Here is a 25,719-nt window from a genome sequence, read left to right as displayed (position 1 = left end):
GGTGTGTTAGACTATAGCTGGTCTGTTACTAATCTGTAGAATATTTGTAACTATTTATAGACCCCCAAAGGACAATGCACATTTGTTTGACGAGTTTGCTAAATTACTATCTATTGTATGCATTGATTTTGATTGTATTGTTTTAGTGGGTGGCTTTAACTTTCATGTTGATAATCTCAATGATGCAAGTGCAAAAGAACTCTTGAACATTTTGGACAACTTTGGGCTTTCTCAGCATGTAACAGATCCAACACATATCAAGGGACACACACTGGATCTAATAATCTCTAAAGGTCTTAATATTTCTGAGGTGTTGGTGACCGATGTTGCTCTTTCTGATCATTACTGTGTTTTTTTTAAAACAACCACCCCTGCTGTTTTGAACACAGGTGAAACAGAGGTAGTCAAAAAGCGGAATATTAATGAGAAGAGCTGTGCATTATTCATTCAGGCTTTTGCACCATCACCAACCATGCCATCAGCCCCTGTTGATGATCTTGTAAACAATTTCAGCTCCAAAGTTATGACTGTTATTGATTCCATTGTCCCAATTAAGACCAAGGTATTGTCAGCAAGAAAAAAGTCAAAGTCACCTTGGAGAAAAGCCACAGTGGTTAAAATTCAGAAAAGAATATGCAGACAGGAAGAACGCAAGTGGCGAAAAACCAAACTCCAAGTTCATTGCGACTTGTACAAAGAGAGTCTTCACAACTATAACCAAAAACTAAAAAATGCAAGGCAATCATTTTTCTCAGAGGTTATCAATAGAAACAGCAATAATGCCCGCACAATGTTTTCTGTTGTAGACAGACTCACAAACCCAGCAGCCTTTGTTCCTTCTGAACTGCTGTCCAAAAAGTCATGCAATGATTTTGCAGCCTTTTTCACAGACAAAATATCAAAGATAAGACAAACTATATCTAGCTGCAGTCCAAGGAACATGACAATGTCACCTGTGCCTCCTTGTTCTCCAGTGAATCTAGAACCTTTTGATCTCCTTGATCACAGAGCTCTGGCAGAAACGCTTCTACAATTAAAATCTACATCATGCTGCCTTGATATTTTACCAACAAATTTTTTTTAAAATGTTTTTAACAGCTTAGCTCCAGATGTATTGCAGATTGTCAATAGTTCTCTTCAGTCAGGGCAGTTTCCCCAGGCCTTAAAAACTGCTGTTATAAATGTCAGGTTCCGGAAAATCAGAGGACCAGAAATGCCACACACTCTAGAATGCAGGTAACGAGTTTATTTTCAAAACAACAAGGGCTGGAGGCTTGAATGGAGACCGAGGAGCATAGCATGTAAATTCCGGGGAAGTCGGTCGTCGTGTGGCTTGCACCTAGGCCCACACCGGGTAAGTCCACGGGGAGTCGAGGTTGATGGAGGAAGAACCGGGGCTGGGTCCGCAGAGCAATATCTGGCGGTGCAGTGTAATCCTGGTCAGGGATCCGGGTAGCGGCAGAACACAAACATAGATTCCTTGGGCATAAAGAAAAACGCCTCCAAAACAAAACTCAGGAAAAACGGTGGAGGGCAAAACATTCTAATCAATTCTTCATTAAAGTCTTTCAGGTCAACCCTACATAAATCAGTTCACTCAAGATCCACGCGCTGTTCCACAGAAACCGAAAAAGGGGTAATACTTCACAGATCGTCGCTGACGACCGGTCACGGGAAACACCAGGAGGAGTGGGACGGCGTGAGTCGATCCAAAGCTTAGGACCGGAACATAGCTCCTTAGTGCGGCGGTGAACGGCGAAGTTGGAGAGATGTCTCGGCGTAGTTCCTTGACTGGCGAAGCAGACAATCCCGCACCTGACCGTGGCGACCATGGAGGATATATACGGGGAATCCTGAAAGAGAGACAGGTGAGAGGAGTAGGCTACTAATCACCGGAAGTTCGGAGAGACCAGACGCACGGGGAGAATTCCAAAACAAGAGACGGCTGGGAATCTATGTTCCCAGTCGTGACAATAAAACCTCTTCTTAAAAAGCCTAATCTAGATGCTTCAGCAGTAAGTAACTACAGGCCAATATCAAATCTTCCATTTTTGGGAAAAATAATTGAAAAAGTAGTTTTTCAATAAATTCACAGTTTTATGGTGCAAAACAACCTTTTTAATGCACTTCAGTCTGGATTTCGCGCACACCACAGCACTGAGACTGCACTTATTAAAATTTATATGATTTACATTTGAATAATGATGAATCCAAAAATTATTTACATTTGAATAATGATGAATCCAAAACCTCTGTTTTAGTACCACTGGATCTCAGTGCTGCATTTGACACAGTTGATCATGATGTGCTGCTTGATAGACTAGCAGCATGGGTGGGAGTTGCCCCTTGCTCAGATTATGGAATACTTCAACATTGACTACTATATAGTATACATAGTATACTATGCAGATGACACACGCAATTTTATATATCAGTATCATCTCATGATTATAGTCCTCTAATTTCATTATGTGAGTGTATTAATCAAGTCAAAGAATGGATGCGTCAGAATTTTCTCCAGCTCAATACAGACAAGACAGAAGTGATTGTTTTTGGCCCCAAAAATGAAAGGTCAAAGGTCATTGCTCACCTTGACTCCATGTCATTGAAAGCTACAAATCAAGCCAGAAACCTTGGTGTAATCATTGACTCAGACCTGAATTTTAACAACCACATAAAATCCATCACTAAATCTTCCTATTACCACCTGAAAAACATTGCTAGAATAAAAGGTTTTGTGTCTAAACAAGATGCAGAAAAACTTCATCATGGATTTATCTTCAGTAGGTTAGATTATTGTAATGGCTTGTTCACAGGTCTTATCAAAAAGTCAATCAGGCAGCTGCAGCTAATCCAGAATGCTGCTGCCAGAGTCCTTACAAACACCAAGAAACTGGACCATATCACACCAGTTCTTAGATCACTACACTGGCTTCCCGTTAGTCAAAGGATAGATTTTAAAATATTATTGCTAGTTTATAAAGCACTAAATGGTTGTGGACCAAAATATATCCAAGATATATTGGTTCCCTATGAGGTTTCCAGACCCCTCAGGTCATCTGGGACAGGTCTACTGTGTGTTCCCAGAACCAGAACCAAACAAAGTGAAGCAGCATTCAGTCACTATGCTCCTCACTTGTGGAACAAACTTCCTGAACACCTGAGGTCTGCTCAAACTGTCAGCTCATTCAAATCAGGACTGAAAACTCTGTTGTTTACTGCTGCCTTCGAGTAATTGTTCATCCTTGTTTTCTTAATGTGCTTTTATGTTTTATTTTAATTTACTTTACTTGATTTAAATTTATTTTATGTTAAATGTCTTTACTTTTAAATGCTCTTTTCAATGCTTTTAATGTAATTATATGCCTTGTAAAGCAATTGCGTATTGTATGAAAGGTGCTATACAAATAAATTTGCCTTTGCCTTTGCCTTTAGAAGAACTATACAGCACGACACGCTTGCAATAGGACGTGATTCACTTACCCATAAACTGCAAATTTTCAAGAGTGTTTACATTCTCTACTTTTTCTAAAACTTATTTTAGCCAAGTCTCAGTCCTGTCCATACTTGGTTTCCTGTGCATGCCATTAAAGTCTTACATACATGCCATTGATCCCACCTGTACCCGTAGAGTATTTTGGTATTTACATGAACATGTCTTCAACAACATACACACAGGCTACCTGTGGAAAGGAGCTCGCTTGCAGTAGCGGCCCCTACTTGTTGTTGCTCCATTTGGGCTATCACTGATGCTATACATAAAACACATCACAGGACACCATGTTGTCTCTCTCCGGACATCGACCGGCGACCCAGAGCTGTTTCGCGCGCTCTGCTCCTCTTTTATTAGTTTTAACACAGAACACGCGATAACAACAAACAAGTGACGTGACTGCGTCACTGCATGTACCTTACTCAAATTAAAAAAAACACCTGTAGTTCACCGCACCATAACACTACCTATTCAGCCCACCCATGGCCTTAGATTTCTGGGGAAATACACAACATTCCCCCCTTTGGTCCAAAAAGGACTATTCAATGTATACATCAACATTCCATCATCAGAAATCAGGCCATTTGTACATACTTGTAGACTGATCCCACACCCAATACAATTCTATCTATTGTTCCAGTGAGGAACAATGACAGTGAGGGTTCTCCTACAGGAAGTTATCCCAGCTGTTAATATACAGGTGCCAGATCCTTCCCAAATGATCCTAGGACCAATGTACTCAAAAGGAGAGAGAGAAGAGAGAAAAGAACAGCAACAATAAACAACAAAGACACTGCAGGTTGGTGGGGCCAGTAACCTGCACATGAGCACTATACAGCTCCAGGACCGGGGACACCAGCAGAAGGTACAGAGAGAGATAGAAAGAGAGGGAGAAAGCACAAACTAGGAGAGAGAGAGAGCACAAAGGTTAGTGACATTCAATGGTGGAATATACAGTGGGTACGGAAAGTATTCAGACCCCTTTAAATTTTTCACTCTTTGTGTCATTGCAGCCATTGGCCAAAATCAAAAAAGTTCATTTTATTTCTCATTAATGTACACTCAGCACCCCATCTTGACAGAAAAAAACAGAAATGTAGAAATTTTTGCAAATTTATTAAAAAAGAAAAACTGAAATATCACATGGTCATAAGTATTCAGACCCTGTGCTCAGTATTGAGTAGAAGCACCCTTTTGAGCTAGTACAGCCATGAGTCTTCTTGGGAATGATGCAACAAGTTTTTCACACCTGGATTTGGGGATCCTCTGCCATTCTTCCTTGCAGATCCTCTCCAGTTCTGTCAGGGTGGATGGTGAACGTTGGTGGACAGCCATTTTCAGGTCTCTCCAGAGATGCTCAATTGGGTTTAGGTCAGGGCTCTGGCTGGGCCAGTCAAGAACGGTCACAGAGTTGTTCCGAAGCCACTCCTTTGTTATTTTAGCTGTGTGCTTAGGGTCATTGTCCTGTTGAAAGGTGAACCTTCGGCCCAGTCTGAGGTCCTGAGCACTCTGGAAGAGGTTTTCTTCTAGGATATCTCTGTACTTGGCCGCATTCATCTTTCCTTCAATTGCAACCAGTCGTCCTGTCCCTGCAGCTGAAAAACACCCCGACAACATGATGCTCCCACCACCATGTTTCACTGTAGGGATTGTATTGGGCAGGTGATGAGCAGTGCCTGGTTTTCTCCACACATACTGCATACAGTGGGTATGGAAAGTATTCAGACCCCTTTAAATTTTTCACTCTTTGTGTCATTGCAGCCATTTGCCAAAATCAAAAAAGTTCTTTTTTTTTCTCATTAATGTACACTCAAGCACCCCATCTTGACAGAAAAAACCAGAAATGTAGAAATTTTTGCAAATTTATTAAAAAAGAAAAACTGAAATATCACATGGTCATAAGTATTCAGACCCTGTGCTCAGTATTGAGTAGAAGCACCCTTTTGAGCTAGTACAGCCATGAGTCTTCTTGGGAATGATGCAACAAGTTTTTCACACCTGGATTTGGGGATCCTCTGCCATTCTTCCTTGCAGATCCTCTCCAGTTCTGTCAGGTTGGATGGTGAACGTTGGTGGACAGCCATTTTCAGGTCTCTCCAGAGATGCTCAATTGCGTTTAGGTCAGGGCTCTGGCTGGGCCAGTCAAGAACGGTCACAGAGTTGTTCCGAAGCCACTCCTTTGTTATTTTAGCTGTGTGCTTAGGTTCACTGTCCTGTTGAAAGGTGAACCTTCAGCCCAGTCTGAGGTCCTGAGCACTCTGGAAGAGGTTTTCTTCCAGGATATCTCTGTACTTGGCCGCATTCATCTTTCCTTCAATTGCAACCAGTCGTCCTGTCCCTGCAGCTGAAAAACACCCCCACAACATGATGCTCCCACCACCATGTTTCACTGTAGGGATTGTATTGGGCAGGTGATGAGCAGTGCCTGGTTTTCTCCACACATACCGCTTAGAATTAACGCCAAAAAGTTCAATCTTGGTCTCATCAGACCAGAGAATCTTATTTCTCATAGTCTGGGAGTCCTTCATGTGTTTTTTGTCAAACTCTATGCGGGCTTTTATGCACTGAGGAGAAGCTTCCGTCGGGCCACTCTGCCATAAAGCACCTACAGTGATAGTTGACTTTGTGGAACTTTCGCCCATCTCCCTACTGCATCTCTGGAGCTCAGCCACAGTGATCTTTGGGTTCTTCTTTACCTCTCTCACCAAGGCTCTTCTCCCACAATTGCTCAGTTTGGCTGGACGGCCAGGTCTAGGAAGAGTTCTGGTCGTCCCAAACTTTTTCCATTTGAGGATTATGGAGGCCACTGTGCTCTTAGGAACCTTGAGTGCTGCAGAAATTCTTTTGTAACCTTGGCCAGATCTGTGCCTTGCCACAATTCTGTCTCTGAGCTCCTTGGGCAGTTCCTTCGACCTCATGATTCTCATTTGCTCTGACATGCACTGTGAGCTGTAAGGTCTTATATGGACAGGTGTGTGCCTTTCCTAATCAAATCCAATCAGTTTAATTAAACACAGCTGGACTCCAATGAAGGAGCAGAACCATCTCAAGGAGGATCAGAAGAAATGGACAGCATGTGAGTTAAATATGAGTGTCACTGCAAAGGGTCTGTATACTTATGACCATGTGATATTTCAGTTTTTCTTTTTTAATAAATTTGCAAAAATTTCTGCATTTCTGTTTTTTTCTGTCAAGATGGGGTGCTGAGTGTACATTAATGAGAAATAAAATGAACTTTTTTGATTTTGGCAAATGGCTGCAATGACACAAAGAGTGAAAAATTTAAAGGGGTCTGAATACTTTCCGTACCCACTGTACATGTGAGGTGGGAGGAGAGGAAGAGAGGGGAAGGGAAGGGAGTGTTAGGGTTAGGGTAGGGGAGCTCAGTGCACCGATGGTCCTTGGGCAGTCTAGGCCTATAGCAGCATAACTAAGGGAAGGTTCAGTAGACAAATCCTATTTGTCTACTATATTACCAATTTGATTCTATATTTATTACATGTACTTTACCTTTTATTAAACATTTCCAACAACAATGTGTCTTGTTTATTGTACCAAGTAGTAATGAAAGCTGTGTTATCAAGAGAGTAAGCGCGTGTTATAACAGATTAAACATAACACATACATAATCCTCATGAACTATACTTTAACAGTCTTTAACCATCCATCTTTCTTATTACTCATGAGGAGTAATCAGATGATTCAGGATTGAGTACCTTCACTGCGGAGCAGTGTCTGGGCTTTCTGGACTGAAGTATGGTGCTCGTCCTGGAAGGTCCTGTGTCCTCATTGTGTTCTTCAAATCTGGAAGTCAAGATGATGCCTCCAGCACCCCAGTGGCTGATAACTGAAGTGGACTGGTCGAGCCTGGACATTGACAGGTGCTCTTAGTAGCTGTGGTGCCTCACTTGGTAACCAGTGTTGACCCATCGATATTTGGTCTCTCTTGTTGCTGGTTCCCCAGTCCAGCTGCATCCGTCAACAGGGGAGTTGTTCTCGTCACACAACCTCTCCAACTCTCCTCCTCGCCCTATACAAATAGGAAAAATCATTGAATCAGGTTTTCTTATTACTGCTGGCAATACTGAGGTTACATCATAGTCTTTATGTAACTGATTGGCTCTATATATATACATACTTTGGAATTATCACTCCATCCTTGCAATTTCCCTGACATTTGCAGTGCACAATGGGAAAAACATACGGACAGGTCTGGGCAGCTTCCTATTTTGCTTCCTGGCAGTGGTTTGGTTTGTGGTATCTTTTTTGCATTATAACAAGCAATACAGTCCTGTTTCTTTTCTTCTTGCTTTGAATACTGCCTCTGCCAAATATTGTAACCATTTTTTAAATAAATTTGACTCCCATTGTGCAGTTCTTAATTTGTCCAAGTCACATTTTTCTCTTTTGCTCAACAATCGAATGAGTTTGTTAGCTTCTGGCAGTGTCATTACCTGGTCTATGTCAGTATCATGGCATTTGAGGTTCATGCACATTACCTGTATGGTCACCATCCCTTCTCCTTGGCAGTCATCCGTTTGTGGATACCCCAACCAGTGTCTTCCTGTAAGATCAGTTGTCAGTACGTAGTGAGATGCATCAGATTTTACATACATGAAATGTTGTTCGTTTCCTAACTGTACTATGCCTTTGTTGACTGCTAGAGTGATCATGGCCATTGCACAAAGGGCTAGTAGGTGTCGAGTGTTTATGGTGCTGATTATGGGAGGATCAATTATCAGGAAACCTGAAAGGGTAAGCAACAACAGCAGAGATAAGATAGAAGAGACAGGATTACTCAGAAGCAAATTCTTCAGTGTGGTGCCCTTCCCATCCAGGTGTGGGGGGTGCATTAAAGAGTTCCTCATCCCTTACTGCATCCCCTTCAGCATGCTCCTGTATGGTAAGATGACCCGGCGGGGTAACGATCACAATGATTATGGTGATACCAGACGTCCTTTCCTTCTACTTTCAAAGCAGTAGTAGTCAAAACAACCTTGAATGGAACCTCTCTACGGGGTTCGTTGCACTGACGTCTGAACACTCGTATGAAAACCTTATGAAAACCTGGTCACCCACTTGAATCCCCCGTGCATCCACTGGGATTCTTTTTTCTTCTTTGCTGTTGGCTTCTTTCACCTGTTGGAAGACAAGTCTGTGGATTTGAGTTAGACCCCTCAGACAATCCCCCAATTCTCTTTCAAGCTGTTGGTCAAACTGTGTTGGTCCTTCTATGGAACCACAATACTGTGGGAGTGGCATGGGACGTCCCGTAAGCATTTAATGCGGGGTTAGGTGAGTTAGTCTGTTAGTTTGAGAGAGTATGTACATTAGTGCTAAAGGCACTGCATCCACCCATGTTAATCACCTTCCACTATCAACTATGATTTTACATATTTTAGCTTTAAGTGCACAATTTGCACGCTCCACTGATCCCTGTGACTGTGGGTGATACACACATCCAAACTTCTGTTTGACACCTAGGATTTTAAACATTTCTTGCATCATTCCTGACACAAAGTGAGGACCATTATCTGATGAGATGGCTACTTCTCCACAAAACTTCGTGGGATATGGCTGTCCTGATGGCCCCCCATTGGACCCACAGTCTCTTTTCTCCCTCTGGTACTGAGTTTTGAGCTTCTATTAGTGAGGCCAAACTAGTTATGGGTGCTGTGTCTTCTTCATACAAAACTGGAGCTTGTGTTACACTTTTGGTTGCTTCTTTTGCTGCTTCATCAGCTAGGTTATTTCCTTTTGCTACTAAAGACCTGTTTGTTTGATGTGCTGGACATTTTACTATAGCTAACTCTTTAGGTAGTTGCATAGCTTGAATCAATTGTGCCACTGCTTCGCCATGCACAACGGGTGTGCCATCTGTACGGAAGAAGAATTGAATTCAATTCTTAGCATTTGTGTTTTCCAGGTGAAACTTTAACTCCAATCATTAAGTGGTTTATATTACTGTACATATATTTGTGTTTCAATAAGAAAGCTTCCCCACACCCACTGCTATATGGCGAGGACTGTTAGATCACTTGGCTTACAGTGTGATTCACTTGTGCCATACTGAAACTGTCACATTGTGCTTACAAGATAAACACAAAGAATGATGTAGGAGAAAACACACTAAGACAAACACAGATTACTTATTTTGCCTTTAAAAGCTTTCTGTACAACATTGTGTTGTTGGCCAGAGACGACATCACTCTGTTTCTTTTCTGACTAGTTGCTTTGGTATGGTGTCACTAAATAATGGAATAAGTAGAGGCCAGAGCGCCGCGACTTTCTGATCAGTGTTTATTTTAAACAGAATGCCAGCCAAAATGTTCATTCCACTGATGCTGAGCAGACATAAGAGCTGTTCAAGTGATGCATTTACAGAGAGAAGCCAACATTCCCTAGACCTCCTCTGCAGTGCACTTTGCCTGTGTTATGCCAATTATGGTCATTAGTACATTAAACTGAGAACTGCCCTTTACAGACTTATTAACAGCATAAACCATTGGGTTTTGAATGCAAACTCCAACTACTTAATCTGCATTTCCTCCCTTTTCTAAAGGGCTTGAAGAAGTAAAAAAACATAAATCACATGCTGTAGCCCCATGTTTAATATTTTTTATTGCAGTATTTTGTATGTTTATCTGCCAGATAATTTTATGAAAGGCTTTGCTGCTTTTAACATGTTGGGCTCCTTCAGAGCCTGTTGTTGAGTGACCAGCGTAGACACAACTACAGTAGGTCTCCCATCAAACTATTAAGCACAAAAGACCAACACAAGAAAGAGGTTCTGGTTCAGTTATGATCACCACGGTGGCTGAAAGGTGCTGTTTTATTAGCTATAGTAATCAGGCCAGCATCACCCATTATAAAACATCCATCACATACTCACTTGCATGTTGTCAGGCAACAAAATCAGGCCTAAATGACAAATTGTCCCCCACAAATCAGTGGGATTCACTCCAAAGTGAGTGACTTTACCTACAGTCAAAAGTTGAAAGTATTAGCATCCCAAACATAATGTCTGAGCAAGTTTAATAGACTTGAGCTATTTTGTCCTCTGACTCTGACCCACAACTGACCCCATTTTCAGGACAATGGCTTTACATTGTTGTATTTGTGTGCTTCTTTTAAGTAAAGGATTTGAGTTTTTCCACTGCTGGTTATCTATACTGAATGCTGGATGGACTGAATAAACTGGAAGTGGGAGTGAATAATGAACACAACATGAACACAGAGAGAGAGTGAGAAGAATCTGGGACGTCTGGAGGACAAAGATCCAGATCCAAAACATGTGGAATAGGAGGAGACAGAACCTGTGTAAGAAGAGACGACAGGGCCAAGAAACTGAGGACAGATGCTCATGTCCTGGAAAACACTTAGTAACAGTTAAGGTCTAAAGGTGAGTTCAACATTTGGATTTGAAATCCTCAGCAGAGTGAGACTGTCTGGTGAAAGAGAGGTTATTCCAGTGGAAGGGGGTGCTGTAGAAAGAGCACTTCTTTGTAATTTTGCAGACAGACAGGAGGCGTGTGTTCTGAAAGCAAAGAACACAGCTATGAAGGTATAAAAAGGCATGGTCGTTCAGGATTTTCTCTGTCATTTAAAACATCTTAGGACTCCAACAGACCTTCTCCCCAGCAGACATTTTGACACATCATAGCTGGAAAAGCACTGGTGTCACTGATAACCTCCACAGTGGTTGCTTTCTATTTCCAGTCTCCTGGTTTTGTGCATCCTTGGTGAATGACATTTGTTTTTAGCAAGGCACCAAATGGAGCTCAGCCATGGTCAGTATGCTTTTCTTACTATGGCACTGGCACATAACAGGCAAGTACTTCAGCAGTCAGGCTTTTGGAGTGAGGTTAAAATATGCTATGTTTAACTATGTTAAACTAAATCCACAGAAGTGTGATGGTGGTTGGAACACTCAGATTGTCCAGGGGTCCTGGGACTTTGCCCCCAGTTTGAGTTTAATTAGAATATTTGATATTCCCACGCATAGAAAACATGACAGACTGACTGCTGTGAGTTGTTTTATCCACTCCATTCATTCTTCTGGCTACAGCTTTGCTTCAGTTCAGTTACCATTAACCTTGTTGGTGAGATAGCGCATTAATCTCGGTCTGATGACTGACTGCTGTGTAAATGTTTATGGAACCTATCAGAGCCTCTGCCAGGGTCCCCCAGGACCCCAGGCAGCCACAGAGGGGAGTGATAGGTTAGAGTCAATAAATGGATGTGCCTGTGCACACTGCTGGAGCGTAAAGCTGGCGGACGCGCAACCGCCCTGCGCACAGACTGCAGGAGCTGCGCTGGAGTACGCGCTTGGGCGAGAAGATGCCAGTGGCAATGCAAAAAGGAATAAGCGCTAAAGCCGAGTCGAGAAAATGCGCGGCGCGTTTCTGGAAGCTCTTCCCTCACCTTTTGCTGTGCCTGTCTCTGATTGCATACGCAGCCCTGGGTGCGCTCACCTTCCAATATATTGAAGGTGGAAGCAACTCGACTACCCAACTGGAGTACCACAAGTTCCTGGGTCAGATTGTCAGCACGGTTCACAACCTCACCCGTAAGTGGCCACGGATTTTTGCTGAACGTATAGACGAACGTATTATTGCTGATTAAATCTGATTTGAGATGTGGGTTTGCATAAATATTACTATGACTCAGTCCTAGTTCAAACTCATAGCTCTTCATTTCCATTTTCTCTGTGGTTTCAGACAACGCCTTATGCACAGATCAAGACATAGTGCAGCGAGTGGAGCATAAGATGCGAGATGAGTTCAGGTCCATATGGCTCCAGAGACCTGACAGATGGGATTTTTTTGGCTCCATGTTCTTCTGCTGCACTGTATTCACAACCGTTGGTAAATTGTATAAAGGGTTATATAAACAGATGTTTCATTTGGTGTGAGGGGGAGAATATACAAGCCCAGCAGCAAATCCAAAAATTTATTATTTTGATGTTAAGGCATTCTGACTGTTTATTTCACAAACCTAAAAAGCAGAGCCTGGATTTGGTACATTTCCACCACAGATCTGGGAGATTTTAGGATCTGCCCACAGATATGAAATGATGCTCAAGTCATGGCCATTTCAGAAGCTTTAGTTAGGGATTTTTGAACTAGTTTAGGATACTGCTAAACACTGCTCCATTTGTCTTCAAACACAGTTTGTGATCTTGGTCAAACACCTCAATTTTAACTCCATCAGTCCACAGCATCTGTTTCCAAAATGGCCCTGTTTGATGTTTCTTTGCAGACTTCAGTCAATTTCTGTGGTGAGATAGCAGGAAGGTTTCTTTCTGATGACTTTTCATGTAGACCCTGTTTATGCACAAATGCTGCACAAAAGAATCAAGCACCACCAAACCAAACTGAAGCTCCCTTGCAGTAGCATGGAGGTTTTGCTTTAAGATATGCAGTTATATCTGCGAGGGTTCTTGTTCTTGGTCTCTAGATCTTGCTTTCTATGGCCATTAGGAAATGGCAATTAAGGTGTTAAGTGCCCTTTCCAAAACAGTGGCAATTTGAAGCTGGAAACATGAATACTTTATCTTTTTATGGCATCCTGTACTTTGCAGACATCAATTAGCTTCATATTCAGATTTTTGGTCAGCCTCTCAGAGGACCCCAGTGGTTGTTCAGTGTTACCATAAGGTTTGAAGAGTCAGAGAAATGGCCGAGCACTATAGGTGTCAGTAGCTGAATGTAACCGAAGTACTTTGGTATCAGTAGAAAGTAGCTTCTGTCCATGCAATAAGTACTGTTACAACATTTTCTATTTTTTAAGTTCATGAACTAAATCATAACAGTACATTCACATTTGAAGTAAATCACTTTTTTAATATTTTAATGGCTGTGTCCACATACACACACACACGCACACACACACACACGCACACACACACACACACCGCAGCTGTGGTTAGAAGTGGTTCCCTGCCTTTCTCAGCAGAAGAGGACATTTCGAGGATAGTTAGTGGGCACTTCGTTGATTTAGCATCTAAGAGCAGAATTGTATTATGGATAATCTACTGTATTTTGGAGATTAACAGCCATAATAGAGAAAGTCATGATATCTCAGCCTCTGCTATGATGTTTCACACACTCTCTCACAACATCAGACATGATAGATATTTTGGTCTGATTTTCAGAACTAAATATATTCTTCCATTATCCTTTGTGTTTCCAGTTTTCATGTTGTTAGATAATTAAGCTTTATTTGGTTTACAATGAAAGTTAAGTAATCTGTATCATAGTAGGCTAAACAGGGACCAAGATCACATTGCTGTTAAAAAAAATACATTTGTATTGGTGTGCAAGTGATGCATATGTGATAACAAGATGTCTGCTGACTGGAGGAAGTTGAGCTGATCATATTATGAATAGAGACTCCTAAAAATGATAGAGGGACATATTCTGTTTCTGGTTTACAGCTTTCCTGGAGCAGGTAGAGGTGACCTATGGTAAATGCCAGCTATACCAGCTCATTTCTCAGCTGTAGGCTGATGATACCACAAGCCCAGTAAGGCTGTGTTCTTCTTATCTCTTTACTGCCACACCCATTACTTCATACACATTTCACACAACTGAGACGCAAGGTCTGGTCCAGCTAAAGCGTTAGATACCTGCACACAGCCCCATCACAGAATTTCCTGGAGGACTTTGGTGGTATAGACAAACATCTAAAATTAGCCTCTGCCACATACTACAGCTGCCTTCAATACATTAATTCATTCATTCATTATCTGTACCCGCTTATTCCTCTTTAGGAATAGAGCCTACCTTCAATATGTTGCAATTGTAAATCTAATTGTAATATAATTAGACTAAGGGGTTAGGTGAAATGTAGGATCCAGCAACCTGTAATTGAAGTGAAAAGCAAGCGTGGAGTAAGACCTACAGTGGGTACGGAAAGTATTCAGACCCCTTTAAATTTTTCACTCTTTGTGTCATTGCAGCCGTTTCCCAAAATCAAAAAAGTTCATTTTATTTCTCATTAATGTACACTCAGCACCCCATCTTGACAGAAAAAAAACCAGAAATGTAGAAATTTTTGCAAATTTATTAAAAAAGAAAAACTGAAATATCACATGCTCAGGCCAGAAACAGGTAGGTTATATAAGACTATATAAGACTGTGGTGAAGATAAACACATGGTGGCTGGGAGTAAATCTTTGGTGCAATAACTGTTAACAATCCATAAGACAAAACATTATTAAGACTCATCCATGTGAATTTTCAGAACACATTTACACATTATAAACTTGCCAGTATATCTGTGAAATACCCTCATATGATCAAACGTACTTGCCACAGGCCTTTGTGAAACTGGCCCACTTCTCTCTTCGACGTGTTCTCTGTCATGGTCTGTGTTGCTTGTGGTCTGGTTTACTTTGGTATTAATGCCTAGTGTGCTCAGCTCCTTGTGTTGGGTTGCCAGGCAGTAAAAATGCTCACTATGTATGACAGTAGTCAGTGTATACTAAGCAGTCAGCCATGTGTGTTCAGGACCAGAGGTCTGTTTATTCTCTTAATACTGGTGCACAACTTTTATTTATATAACTTTTGTTTCCTTTCATAGTTTATAATAATAACCATGTGTAATATGTGTAATAACCATTTGATTGGAGAAAGGTGAGTTTCATTCTACCAGAAATCACTCAGTAATAACTAAAATGTTAAAGAATTTCCCAAACAAGTGCTGCTGTTCAAGTTCAGAGTTTTCCATTCAAGGACAAATGATAAATCAAACTACATGGAGGTTATATTCAATTCAATTCAATTCAATTCAGTTTTATTTGTATAGCGCCAAATCTCAATACAAATCATCTCAAGGCACTTTACAAAAACAAAAAACCCAATAAATCCCTTATGAGCAAGCACTTGGCGACAGTGGAGAGGAAAAACTCCCTTTAATGAAAGAAGAAACCTGCAGCAGAACCAGGCTCAGTTTGGGCGGCCATCTGCCTCGACCGGTTGGGGTGAGTGGATAGAGCAGAGAGAAAAGAACAGCAACAATGAACAACAAACTGACACTGCAGGTTGGTGGGGCCAGTAACTGCACATCAGCGATATACAGTTCCAGGACCAGGGACACCTGCAGAAGATACAGAGAGAGAGCGAGAGAGAGAGAGAGGGAGAGAGCACAAAGTTAGTGACATTCAATGGTGGAATATACATGTGAGGGGGAGGAGAGGAAGAGAGGGGAGGGGAAGGGAGGGGAGGGTTAGGGGAGCAGCATAACTAATGGATGGTTCAGGGTTACCTGAAGCCAGCCCTAACTATATGCTTTGTCAAAGAGGAAGGTTTTAAGTCTAGCCTCTTCTCTCCACCCACCTCATGTATATTCCAACATTGAATGTTACTAACCTTGTGCTCTCTCTCTCCCCTAGTTTGTGCTCTCTCCCTCTCTCTCTGTTCTCTCTGTACCTTCTGCAGGTGTCCCTGGTCCTGGAGCTGTATATCGCTGATGTGCAGTTACTGGTCCCACCAACCTGCAGTGTCTATTTGTTGTTTATTGTTGCTGTTCTTTTCTCTCTGCTCTATCCACTCACCCCAACCGGTCGAGGCAGATAGCTGCCCAAACTGAGCCCGGTTCTGCTGGAGGTTTTTTCTTCCGTTAAGGGGAGTTTTTCCTCTCCACTGTCGCCAAGTGCTTGCTCATAAGGGAATTGTTGGGTTTTTAGTTTTAGTTTTTGTAAAGTGCCTTGAGATGATTTGTATTGTGATTTGGCGCTATACAAATAAAATTGAATTGAATTGAATTGAATTAAGCTAAGGTAAGGTAAGGGAAAACTTTATTAATCTCAGAAAGGAATTAAACTTGATTTAGCATCTTGGACCTCATCTTCAGGACAGAGGGCAGTGGAAATAAAAGCTGAACTCGTAACAAATGGTACAAGTTCAGTTATAGGTTGGTAGGTGCCTACAGTGGAAGACCTATTTGTATAAAGATCTTTTACTTGCAATTCAATCTGGAGGCCAGGGTCCATAAGACTGTAAATGGTCTCGTCTGCTGTTTTCACAATTACAATTAGACATTCCCCACCTGGTCAGACTGTCCTCCTGTGAAAAATGACATATGTAATAGTGCCAGTGGGTTATTATCACTGTTACTGGCCAGTGACAGTGGTCATAATAATATACAAACTTAGGCTAAAGTTAAGTGACATAGTGAATAAAGAAAGAATGTCTGTGCTAGGAGGAGGTTGGGGTAGGTAGAAGGGTCAAAAAATGCAGGACTTTCCTCAAGGAGCCCAGAGTTTGACTCCAAATGTGGGACTTTGTCCATGACCCTTACAACTGTTAACTCTGTGTTCATAGTTGTAAGCATGATGAGCAAGGACTTTTCAGCTGCACTACTGAACCTCTTCTATACCTAACCACATAGTTTTAGCGCTCTATAATCTGACTCTATAATCACAACACCATGCTTATAAAACGTTCCATGACAACAGATCTGTTGTTTATGACTGTTTCCATGACAATACACTGGTGCAGTGTATATCATTGTTAGCACTGTTGCTATTCTGCCTGCCGAGGCAAGGCAAGACAAAGGCAAATTTATTTGTATAGCACCTTTCATACAATACGCAATTCAAAGTGCTTTACAAGGCATATAATTACATTAAAAGCATGGAAAAGAGCATTTAAAAACAAAGACATTTAAAATAAAATAAATGTAAATGAAATAAAGTAAATTCAAATAAGATGTAAAAGCACATTAAGAAAACAAGGATGAACAATTATTTGAAGGCAGCAGTAAACAACAGTGTTTTCAGTCCTGATTTGAATGAGCTGACAGTTTGAGCAGACCTCAGGTGTTCAGGAAGTTTGTCCCACAAGTGAGGAGCATAGTAACTGAATGCTGCTTCACTTTGTTTGGTTCTGGTTCTGGGAACACACAGTAGACCTGTCCCAGATGACCTGAGGGGTCTGGAAACCTCATAGGGAACTAATACATCATGAATATATTTTGTTCCACAACCATTTAGTGCTTTATAAACGAGCAATAAGATTTTAAAATCTATCCTTTGACTAACGGGAAGCCAGTGAGGTGATCTGAGAACTGGTGTGATATGGTGTTTGTAAGGACTCTGGCAGCAGCATTCTGGATTAGCTGCAGCTGCCTGATTGACTTTTTGATAAGACCTGTGAACAAGCCATTACAATAATCTAACCTACTGAAGATAAATCCATGAACAAGTTTTTCTGCATCTTGTTTAGACACAAAACCTTTTATTCTAGCAATGTTTTTCAGGTGGTAATAGGAAGATTTAGTGATGGATTTTATGTGGTTGTTAAAATTCAGGTCTGTGTCAATGATTACACCAAGGTTTCTGGCTTGATTTGTAGCTTTCAATGACATGGAGTCAAGGTGAGCAATGACCTTTGACCTTTCATTTTTGGGGCCAAAAACAATCACTTCTGTCTTGTCTGTATTGAGCTGGAGAAAATTCTGACGCATCCATTCTTTGACTTGATTAATACACTCACACATAATGAAATTAGAGGACTATAATCATGAGATGATACTGATATATAAAATTGCGTGTGTCATCTGCATAGGTATGGTAGTCAATGTTGTAGTATTCCACAATCTGAGCAAGGGGCAGCATGTAGATATTGAATAAGAGAGGACCAAGAACAGACCCTTGAGGAAGGCCACATTTAATTTTTGTTCGCTCAGACTCATAATTACCAAGTGAGACAAAATAGTCTCTATCTTGTAAGTAAGATTTTAGCCAATTTAACACTGTGCCAGTAACTCCCACCCACGTTTCTAGTCTATCAAGCAGCACATCATGATCAACTGTGTCAAATGCAGCACTGAGATCCAGTGGTACTAAAACAGAGGTTTTGGATTCATCATTATTCAAATGTAAATAATTTTTGGATTCATCATTATTCAAATGTAAATAATTTAAAATTTTAATAAGTGCAGTCTCAGTGCTGTGGTGTGCGCGAAATCCAGACTGAAGTGCATTAAAAAGGTTGTTTTGCACCATAAAACTGTGAATTTATTGAAAAACTACTTTTTCAATTATTTTTCCCAAAAATGGAAGATTTGATATTGGCCTGTAGTTACTTACTGCTGAAGCATCTAGATTCGGCTTTTTAAGAAGAGGTTTTATAAGAGCAGTTTTTAAGGCCTGGGGAAACTGCACTGACTGAAGAGAACTATTAACTAACTACTAACAATCTGCAATACATCTGGAGCTAAGCTGTTAAAAATATTTTTAAAAAAATTTGTTGGTAAAATATCAAGGCAGCATGATGTAGATTTTAATTGTAGAAGCGTTTCTGCCAGAGCACTGTGATCAAGGAGATCAAAAGGTTCTAGATTCACTGGAGAACAAGGAGGCACAGGTGATATTGTCATGTTCCTAGGACTGCAGCTAGATATAGTTTGTCTTATCTTTGATATTTTGTCTGTGAAAAAAGCTGCAAAATCATTGCATGACTTTTTGGACAGCAGTTCAGAAGGAACAAAGGCTGCTGGGTTTGTGAGTCTGTCTACAACAGAAAACAATGTGCGGGCATTATTGCTGTTTCTATTGATAACCTCTGAGAAAAATGATTGCCTTGCATTTTTTAGTTTTTAGTTATAGTTGTGAAGACTCTCTTTGTACAAGTCGCAATGAACCTGGAGTTTGGTTTTTCGCCACTTGCGTTCTGCCTGTCTGCATATTTTTTTCTAAATTTTAACCACTGTGGCTTTTCTCCAAGATGACTTTTTTCTTGCTGACAATACCTTGGTCTTAATTGGGACAATGGAATCAATAACAGTCATAACTTTGGAGCTGAAATTGTTTACAAGATCATCAACAGGGGCTGATGTCATGGTTGGTGATGGTGCAAAAGCCTGAATGAATAATGCACAGCTCTTCTCATTAATATTCCGCTTTTTGACTACCCCTGTTTCACCTGTGTTCAAAACAGCAGGGGTGGTTGTTTTAAAAAAAACACAGCAATGAACAGAAAGAGCAACATCGGTCACCAACACCTCAGAAATATTAAGATCTTTAGAGATTATTAGATCCAGTGTGCGTCAATTGATATGTGTTGGATCTGTTACATGCTGAGAAAGCCCAAAGTTGTCCAGGATGTTCAAGAGTTCTTTTGCACTTGCATCATTGAGATTATCAACATGAAAGTTAAAGTCACCCACTAAAACAATGCAATCAAAATCAATGCATACAATAGAGTTTATAAATAGTTACAAATGTTGCTCGACAGGAGGATTTCCTATGTACATATTCAAAGGAGTCAAACTTTCCATATGATATGTTTTTGCATTTGAGGCTATCATTAAATAAAATGGCAACTCCACCTCCTTTCTTATGTATTCTTGTTTCACTCATGAAACTGAAATGTGGAGGGGTTGATTCAATAAGAACTGCAGCATTATTATCTTGTCCTAACCATGTTTCAGTTAAAAACATAAAATCAAAATGATTTGCCTACCAAACACCTGACATTTAAAAGAGCTAAATTTAGTGTGTTAAAAACATTATTTTCCCCATGTTTTGGGACATACTGTGGTTGGCAAGGGATACATAAATTTGCAGAATGCATTGGGTAAATCTTGTTTCTCTGTAGATTTAACAAACTTTTTCTGTTACCTATCAAAACTGGGATTGAAACAGTTATTTGCATATTGGGCCCCAGCAGCAACAGTATTGCAGCCTGGACCCAGCACATATCAGTTAGAGCTTACTGTGCTGTTATCAAGCTGTGGAGACAAAGAATGACTCCGGTGACGCCGTGGTGGATGCTGCAGCAGACCTTGCTGAGGAATTGGTGGGGCATGCCGCTTTGAGGGGCTTCTGGGTGTGAAAATGACACTTGGGGAGGAGGTCAGTTTGGGCCCAGTCGTGATGTGCTTCATCAGGTTGGCGAGGTTCTTGGTGATAGGGAATAGGATGCCCCGGGAAGATGGTGAACTAGGTAGGGTTTGCGGGGTTGTGGGAAGTGAATCCTCACAGACAGTGTCTGCTAGTGGAAGGGGTGTGGCCTCCTCATCTTTGCTCTGACTTCTCTCCATGTTCGAGCATTCGGAGGAGAGTGTTGGCTCTGGATGTTTTGGTGTTTCTTCGTTTTGTTTAGATTTCCCTCGTATCTTGTCCTTGGCAGAGGGAAGACTGTGGCGCAGGAAGAAAAATAGGTTGGAGGTGAAAGCTTTTACTCCTGGTTTATTTAGGGACAATCCATCTCCCTTAAAAAGATGCCTGTGATCCCAGAAATGGTTAAAATTGTCAATAAAATGTACTGAATGGAGATCACACGCAGTTTGAAGCCATGTGTTCAGTGCTAGTAACCTGCTCTGACTGGTGGTAGAGGTCCACCGATAAAAACGTCTGCATTTAGCGACCTTACTGTGTTTAGCAGATTATTAAAGTCCTTTTTGAGGATTTCGGACTGCTGCTTCACAATATCACTTGTCCCTGTGTATAGGACGAGTGTTACAACCCTTTTTGTCTAGGGGATATTTTTAGGGAAGAACACAGTGACCAGGTGGTAAAAGGTCGGCCGATATTTATTTACAAACTAAAGCAAGGCCAAGGAACTTAAGTACAACAACGAAAAAACAGATTCTGGTATGGGCACAGCCAAGTACTTCAAAAAAAACATTTAACAAAAACACTCAGGCTCAAAGGCATTCTAAAATGAACTAATATTTCCAGATCTTTTTACTATTTCAGAAAATCAACACAAACACTAATAACTAAACAACTCCAATTTTAACAAGAACAAAAACTAATCAAACCGATAAGCGGTATACAAAGCACTATACTGACAACCAGGTTTTTGAGGCAAAAGTCACAACACCGAGGTGAACTGACCATGGGCAAGGCACAGCTCACCCCGAGTGACGGAAATCCTGGGCCTTAAATACATGAATTGTTGAGGTGTAGTCAGCTGACTCTGATTGGAGGGAGGCTGGTGAAGGGGAGCCAACCAGGCGAGGAGGCGCGGTCCATGGAGGTGTTCTGCAGCTGCTTTCCAGCATCTTCCTCTACGGTTAGTCACCCGTCTACAGCTCCACCCAGCGAACGGAGGTTAGAAGGTGTGGATGAAGATAGCCCAGGCATCCTTTCACTGGGGTTCTCAGTCAAACATTGTCACAATGACACACTTGGGGGGGGGGGCGAAAAGCCCAAATGACCCATGGCCGTAACAACGAGGTTTTTCAGAATTGGATTTTCTGCAACAATACTCAGGATTTTGTCAGTTATGTCAGAGACCATATCTTTTGGGAAATATAGCACTTTTGTGTTGTTACTGGTCATATTAGAGCTTACATGGACAAACAACCTATATGGCTGTATAGGTTGGAGGACTTGGAGGACTTTTTCAAAGTTGGCTCTGCTGCTCTGTTCCTCTGCTGATGTCTGGCACTGAGGGAAATGGTGCTGAGCCAACCTCCAGGCAGTGTCTTCAGATTGGTTAACCCTGTTTATTATACCAGTTTATTATACCACTTGAGATTGTAGGTGGTCACTTTGCAGTCTTTGCCAAGGCTGTGTGAGGTGGTAGCTCTAAAGGATGCACTGAGACTGGTGGTTTATAAGACTGATAATTTATAAGACTGATTGCACTTACATGTGATTGGTTTCCAATGTGAAGCTCAGTTCTAGTATCTCTACTACCCCTAACAGATTTTGGACCAGCTCTCATCCCCTCCCTCCCCTTAGTTTTGGGGAAAGAAGAGAAGCAGATAAGCATTGTTACTGCCATAAATATCATGCACCATTTGGAAAATAATATCGTCTGTTTTTCTTTTATCATCATCTAAACTGAGAATATGCCTTTTAGTGTCTCCTTCCAGACAGCTAATGGTCATATCTGCTTGAGACTGCTCAGGTAGTTTGTACAGTAGCCTTCATACAGAAAATCCTGTTTATATTACCATTCTCCAGAGCTCACATATGATTTTTTTACTTGTGAAAATCTCTCCACCATATTATCAGGGACAACATTGCCATTGCAAAAGGGAGAAAGCTACTTATCCTGGTTCTGTTTTTTGGCTGGTTCACCTTGCTGGGCAGAGACATGTTGCAGCTCATTGATACCTATACCAAAGAAACAATTATCCAGCCAGCTACACCAAAAATTGTGCCAGGGCATCCCTATTAAAACCACTGCTAGAATACCTCATTTTTAGTACCTTTTTTAAATAAGCAAACATTCTACTGTATAAATGGTATATTTAAACAGGGGAAAGCAGAAAGTGCTCTGCCTTTCACAATAAAACCAGTACAGGCAAAGCAACACGCCATAAAACTGAACTAGATAAAACAAATAGAATTATTCATTAAGATTAAAAGCATGAGTTTATTATAATTCATGCATGAATACACAGCAACCGAACAATTTGTCCTCTCAAATAAACAAACACTAAATCAAGGATAGCAAAAAAAAAAAAATCTAAACTGCATAGGGCATATTCTAATTTTAAACAACAGGGATGGCTCGGCTATATACACATTTTCGAAGAACAATAAATCTTCCTTAAAAATGTGTACATGCAATAACATCCCTGAGTGGGCAGAGCTGAGAGGCAATCAACAGGAGGGCTCTCACTGGACTATTATTTTTCTCACCTACACAACTGAGGTGACCCACAATCTAACTAAATGTCACCAGCCATTACAATACCACACAGGATGAAGTCACAGCCTCACTCTTTCTTGCTCTACAACACAACTGGAAATGGCAGTATTGGTCAGTCGATCAGTTGGTCCACCAGTGGTGGTCAGGACATTTTATGTGTTATGTCATAAGAGCCTTAGTCTCTTTTAGCAAAAACCACTTTGTTAACATATATAAGTGAGTTCAGTATATGTCACATTTCTGTTTATACTAACTATAGTCTAAATTAGCCTATGAAGAACATAGACTAGACATAACAACAAGCAGAAGTGCATTATGAAATTCATTCATCTGTGTCAAGTAGCGTTAAACAACTGCACCAACAACAGGGTGGGGGGAGATGAGGCAGTGTCTCCTCCTCCTCTCTCAGGCTGTCTGAATGCTGACACTCACTCCAAACTGTGTTTCAGCTGCAGACTTTATTACCTGCACTTTGAAGTCTGCAGTATAGCTCTTTCTTTTGGGTGGCATTTTCACTTCTGTTACACTAGGGGTTAGTGTTTACTATGAACATAAATGTTTTTACTTTTTCAGCAGTACAGTATTATCTTCAATTGAGTCAAGAGTGTCATCTAACACTAGTGACTACTGGACAAAATGACTGTAAATATACACATGTAAGTCACAGGACAAGGCAGAGGAGTAAAAACAGTGAGACTTATAGTCTGGAAAATATGGTACATGCTGAGTGGTTAAGGGAAGTCAGCTAATGGCTAATGGTTTATCAGCAACAGGAAGCCAACAATTCACTACAGAGAAGTCACTCTCAAAGGAAAAAGCTTTTTATATCACCACAAAAAGCTTATTAGAAGTTGTTAGAGATTAGAGACACATTCCCTTTTGTCTTGCCTTGTTAGTGGTAAATTTCATGCGCTCATCACCACTGCATCTTGCCTCGACCAGCATAATGAGAGTTTAGGGCAAGACTTGAAGGCAGATCCCAGCATAGACCCTCATCAGATCTGCTTTGATGACAAAAAGCAGGCAACATTAGGTCTTACATTTTGGGCTTGCTTTCTTACATAATTTCTTTGTGTTAAAAATGAAATGATATCTGAGTATCTGAAATAGCAACCTGTTCAGCCAGATTATCTAAACCACCTTATTTGGATGTAAAATTTAAAGTGAGCACATAACAAATGAATAATATAATAATATAATAACAACACCCCTCATTGCACAGATTGCTAATCATGATCATAACTTAGCAATATCATCTTAATAGGCGACAATATGTTAATGATTTATTCACAACTTTTTTTCAGTGCCCCAAAGTGGCCACAATATTGCATAATGTGTCTCTAAATGCTACAGTTGACATACTTAATATGACTAAAGTGTCCACTTTCTCTTTGTTATTGCAGGGTATGGGGAGATCTATCCAGTTACCCTTCTTGGAAAGGTGGTGTGTGTCTTGTATGCCATGGTGGGCATCCCTCTCATGCTTTTGGTCATTCTTGATGTGGGAGACTTCCTTGCTGTGCTTATGTCCAGAGCATACATCCGCATTCACTCCATCTGCAAAATCCTTCGCTCCCATACCTGGTCACCGTGGAAGGCACGGAACAAGGAAGCAGAATCGAGGCACCGGACCCTGGAGGATGGTACCTTTGTTCTCAGCCATGACATCATGATCCATGAACCCCTCGACATCCGACAGGTGCTGCACAGCCAGGCAGATGTACGGCACAAGTCTATCCAGCTCCAAAACAACAAAGAGATCTTTGAAAAGATTCTTGCCAGGGAGAATTTACTTAGAAAAGGTCCACTGCTCAGGACCCTCTCATGCCCAGAGCTAGATCGGCTGCCACCACCATCCACAGGATATGCCATTTGGGACTTCACAGGGTTAGGGGATGGGATGGAAATGTTGGATGTACCCTTTGTGCTGATTCTTTTAATTGTATTTGCATACATTTTGTTTGGTGGTTTGATTTTGCCACTGTGGGAAACTGAATTCATGGGCTTTGACCCTTACTACTTCTGTTTCATCACACTCACTACCATTGGTTTTGGTGACATTGTTCCCAATCACCCCAAGTACTTCATGCTTACCTCACTCTTTATCATTGTTGGCATGGCCATTATGTCAATGGCATTCAAGTTGAGTCAAACACGAATTGTAAGCTGCTACCGCCAGTGCATCAAGTTCATCAGCAGGGGAAACGTGGAGACTTTCAAAAATGAAGCAAACAACTAAGTCAACAAAAGAACCTGTGCCACATGTCCAAGAGCTGTACAAGCTCACAGTCCTAGACTAAAACAGACCCCAAATGAGAGTCAGTGGGAACTTGTCCAGTGCGTTCTTTGTGCTGGCTGTTTGGTATGAGCATGGAAAGCATGAGCAAAATAAAAAGTGTGCATGTGCCAAATGCTTTTGCCTAGTAGAGGAGTGGGTATGCAAAATTTACTGCTATCAAGAACAATTTCAGTCTGCATATGTAGATACAATCTCTTGCCAAGGAATGGGTCTTAATTGTACTGTATCAGCTGTACTACAGAGGACACAATAGTTAATAGTAGAAAAGTCGATTTCTTACTTTATGGTAAAAATAAAAAGAAATT

The 25,719-nt window shown here is 41.1% G+C and overlaps 1 protein-coding gene across 1 annotated transcript; it reads left to right on the top strand.

Annotated features, from left to right (window-relative positions):
- The first annotated feature begins 11,833 nt into the window (after positions 1–11,833).
- Positions 11,834–25,354, top strand: kcnk18 (potassium channel, subfamily K, member 18). Its single transcript, XM_026324030.1, has 3 exons — positions 11,834–12,062; positions 12,214–12,360; positions 24,519–25,354. Exons 1-3 carry the CDS (start codon positions 11,834–11,836, stop codon positions 25,352–25,354), a joined length of 1,212 nt encoding a protein of 403 aa, XP_026179815.1.
- Positions 25,355–25,719: the final 365 nt, after the last annotated feature.

The sequence above is a fragment of the Mastacembelus armatus genome, unplaced genomic scaffold, assembly GCF_900324485.2.
Source record: "Mastacembelus armatus unplaced genomic scaffold, fMasArm1.2, whole genome shotgun sequence".
NCBI lineage: Eukaryota > Metazoa > Chordata > Actinopteri > Synbranchiformes > Mastacembelidae > Mastacembelus > Mastacembelus armatus.
Note: the sequence above shows the minus strand (reverse complement) of the source record. Positions and strands in the feature narration are given on the sequence as shown.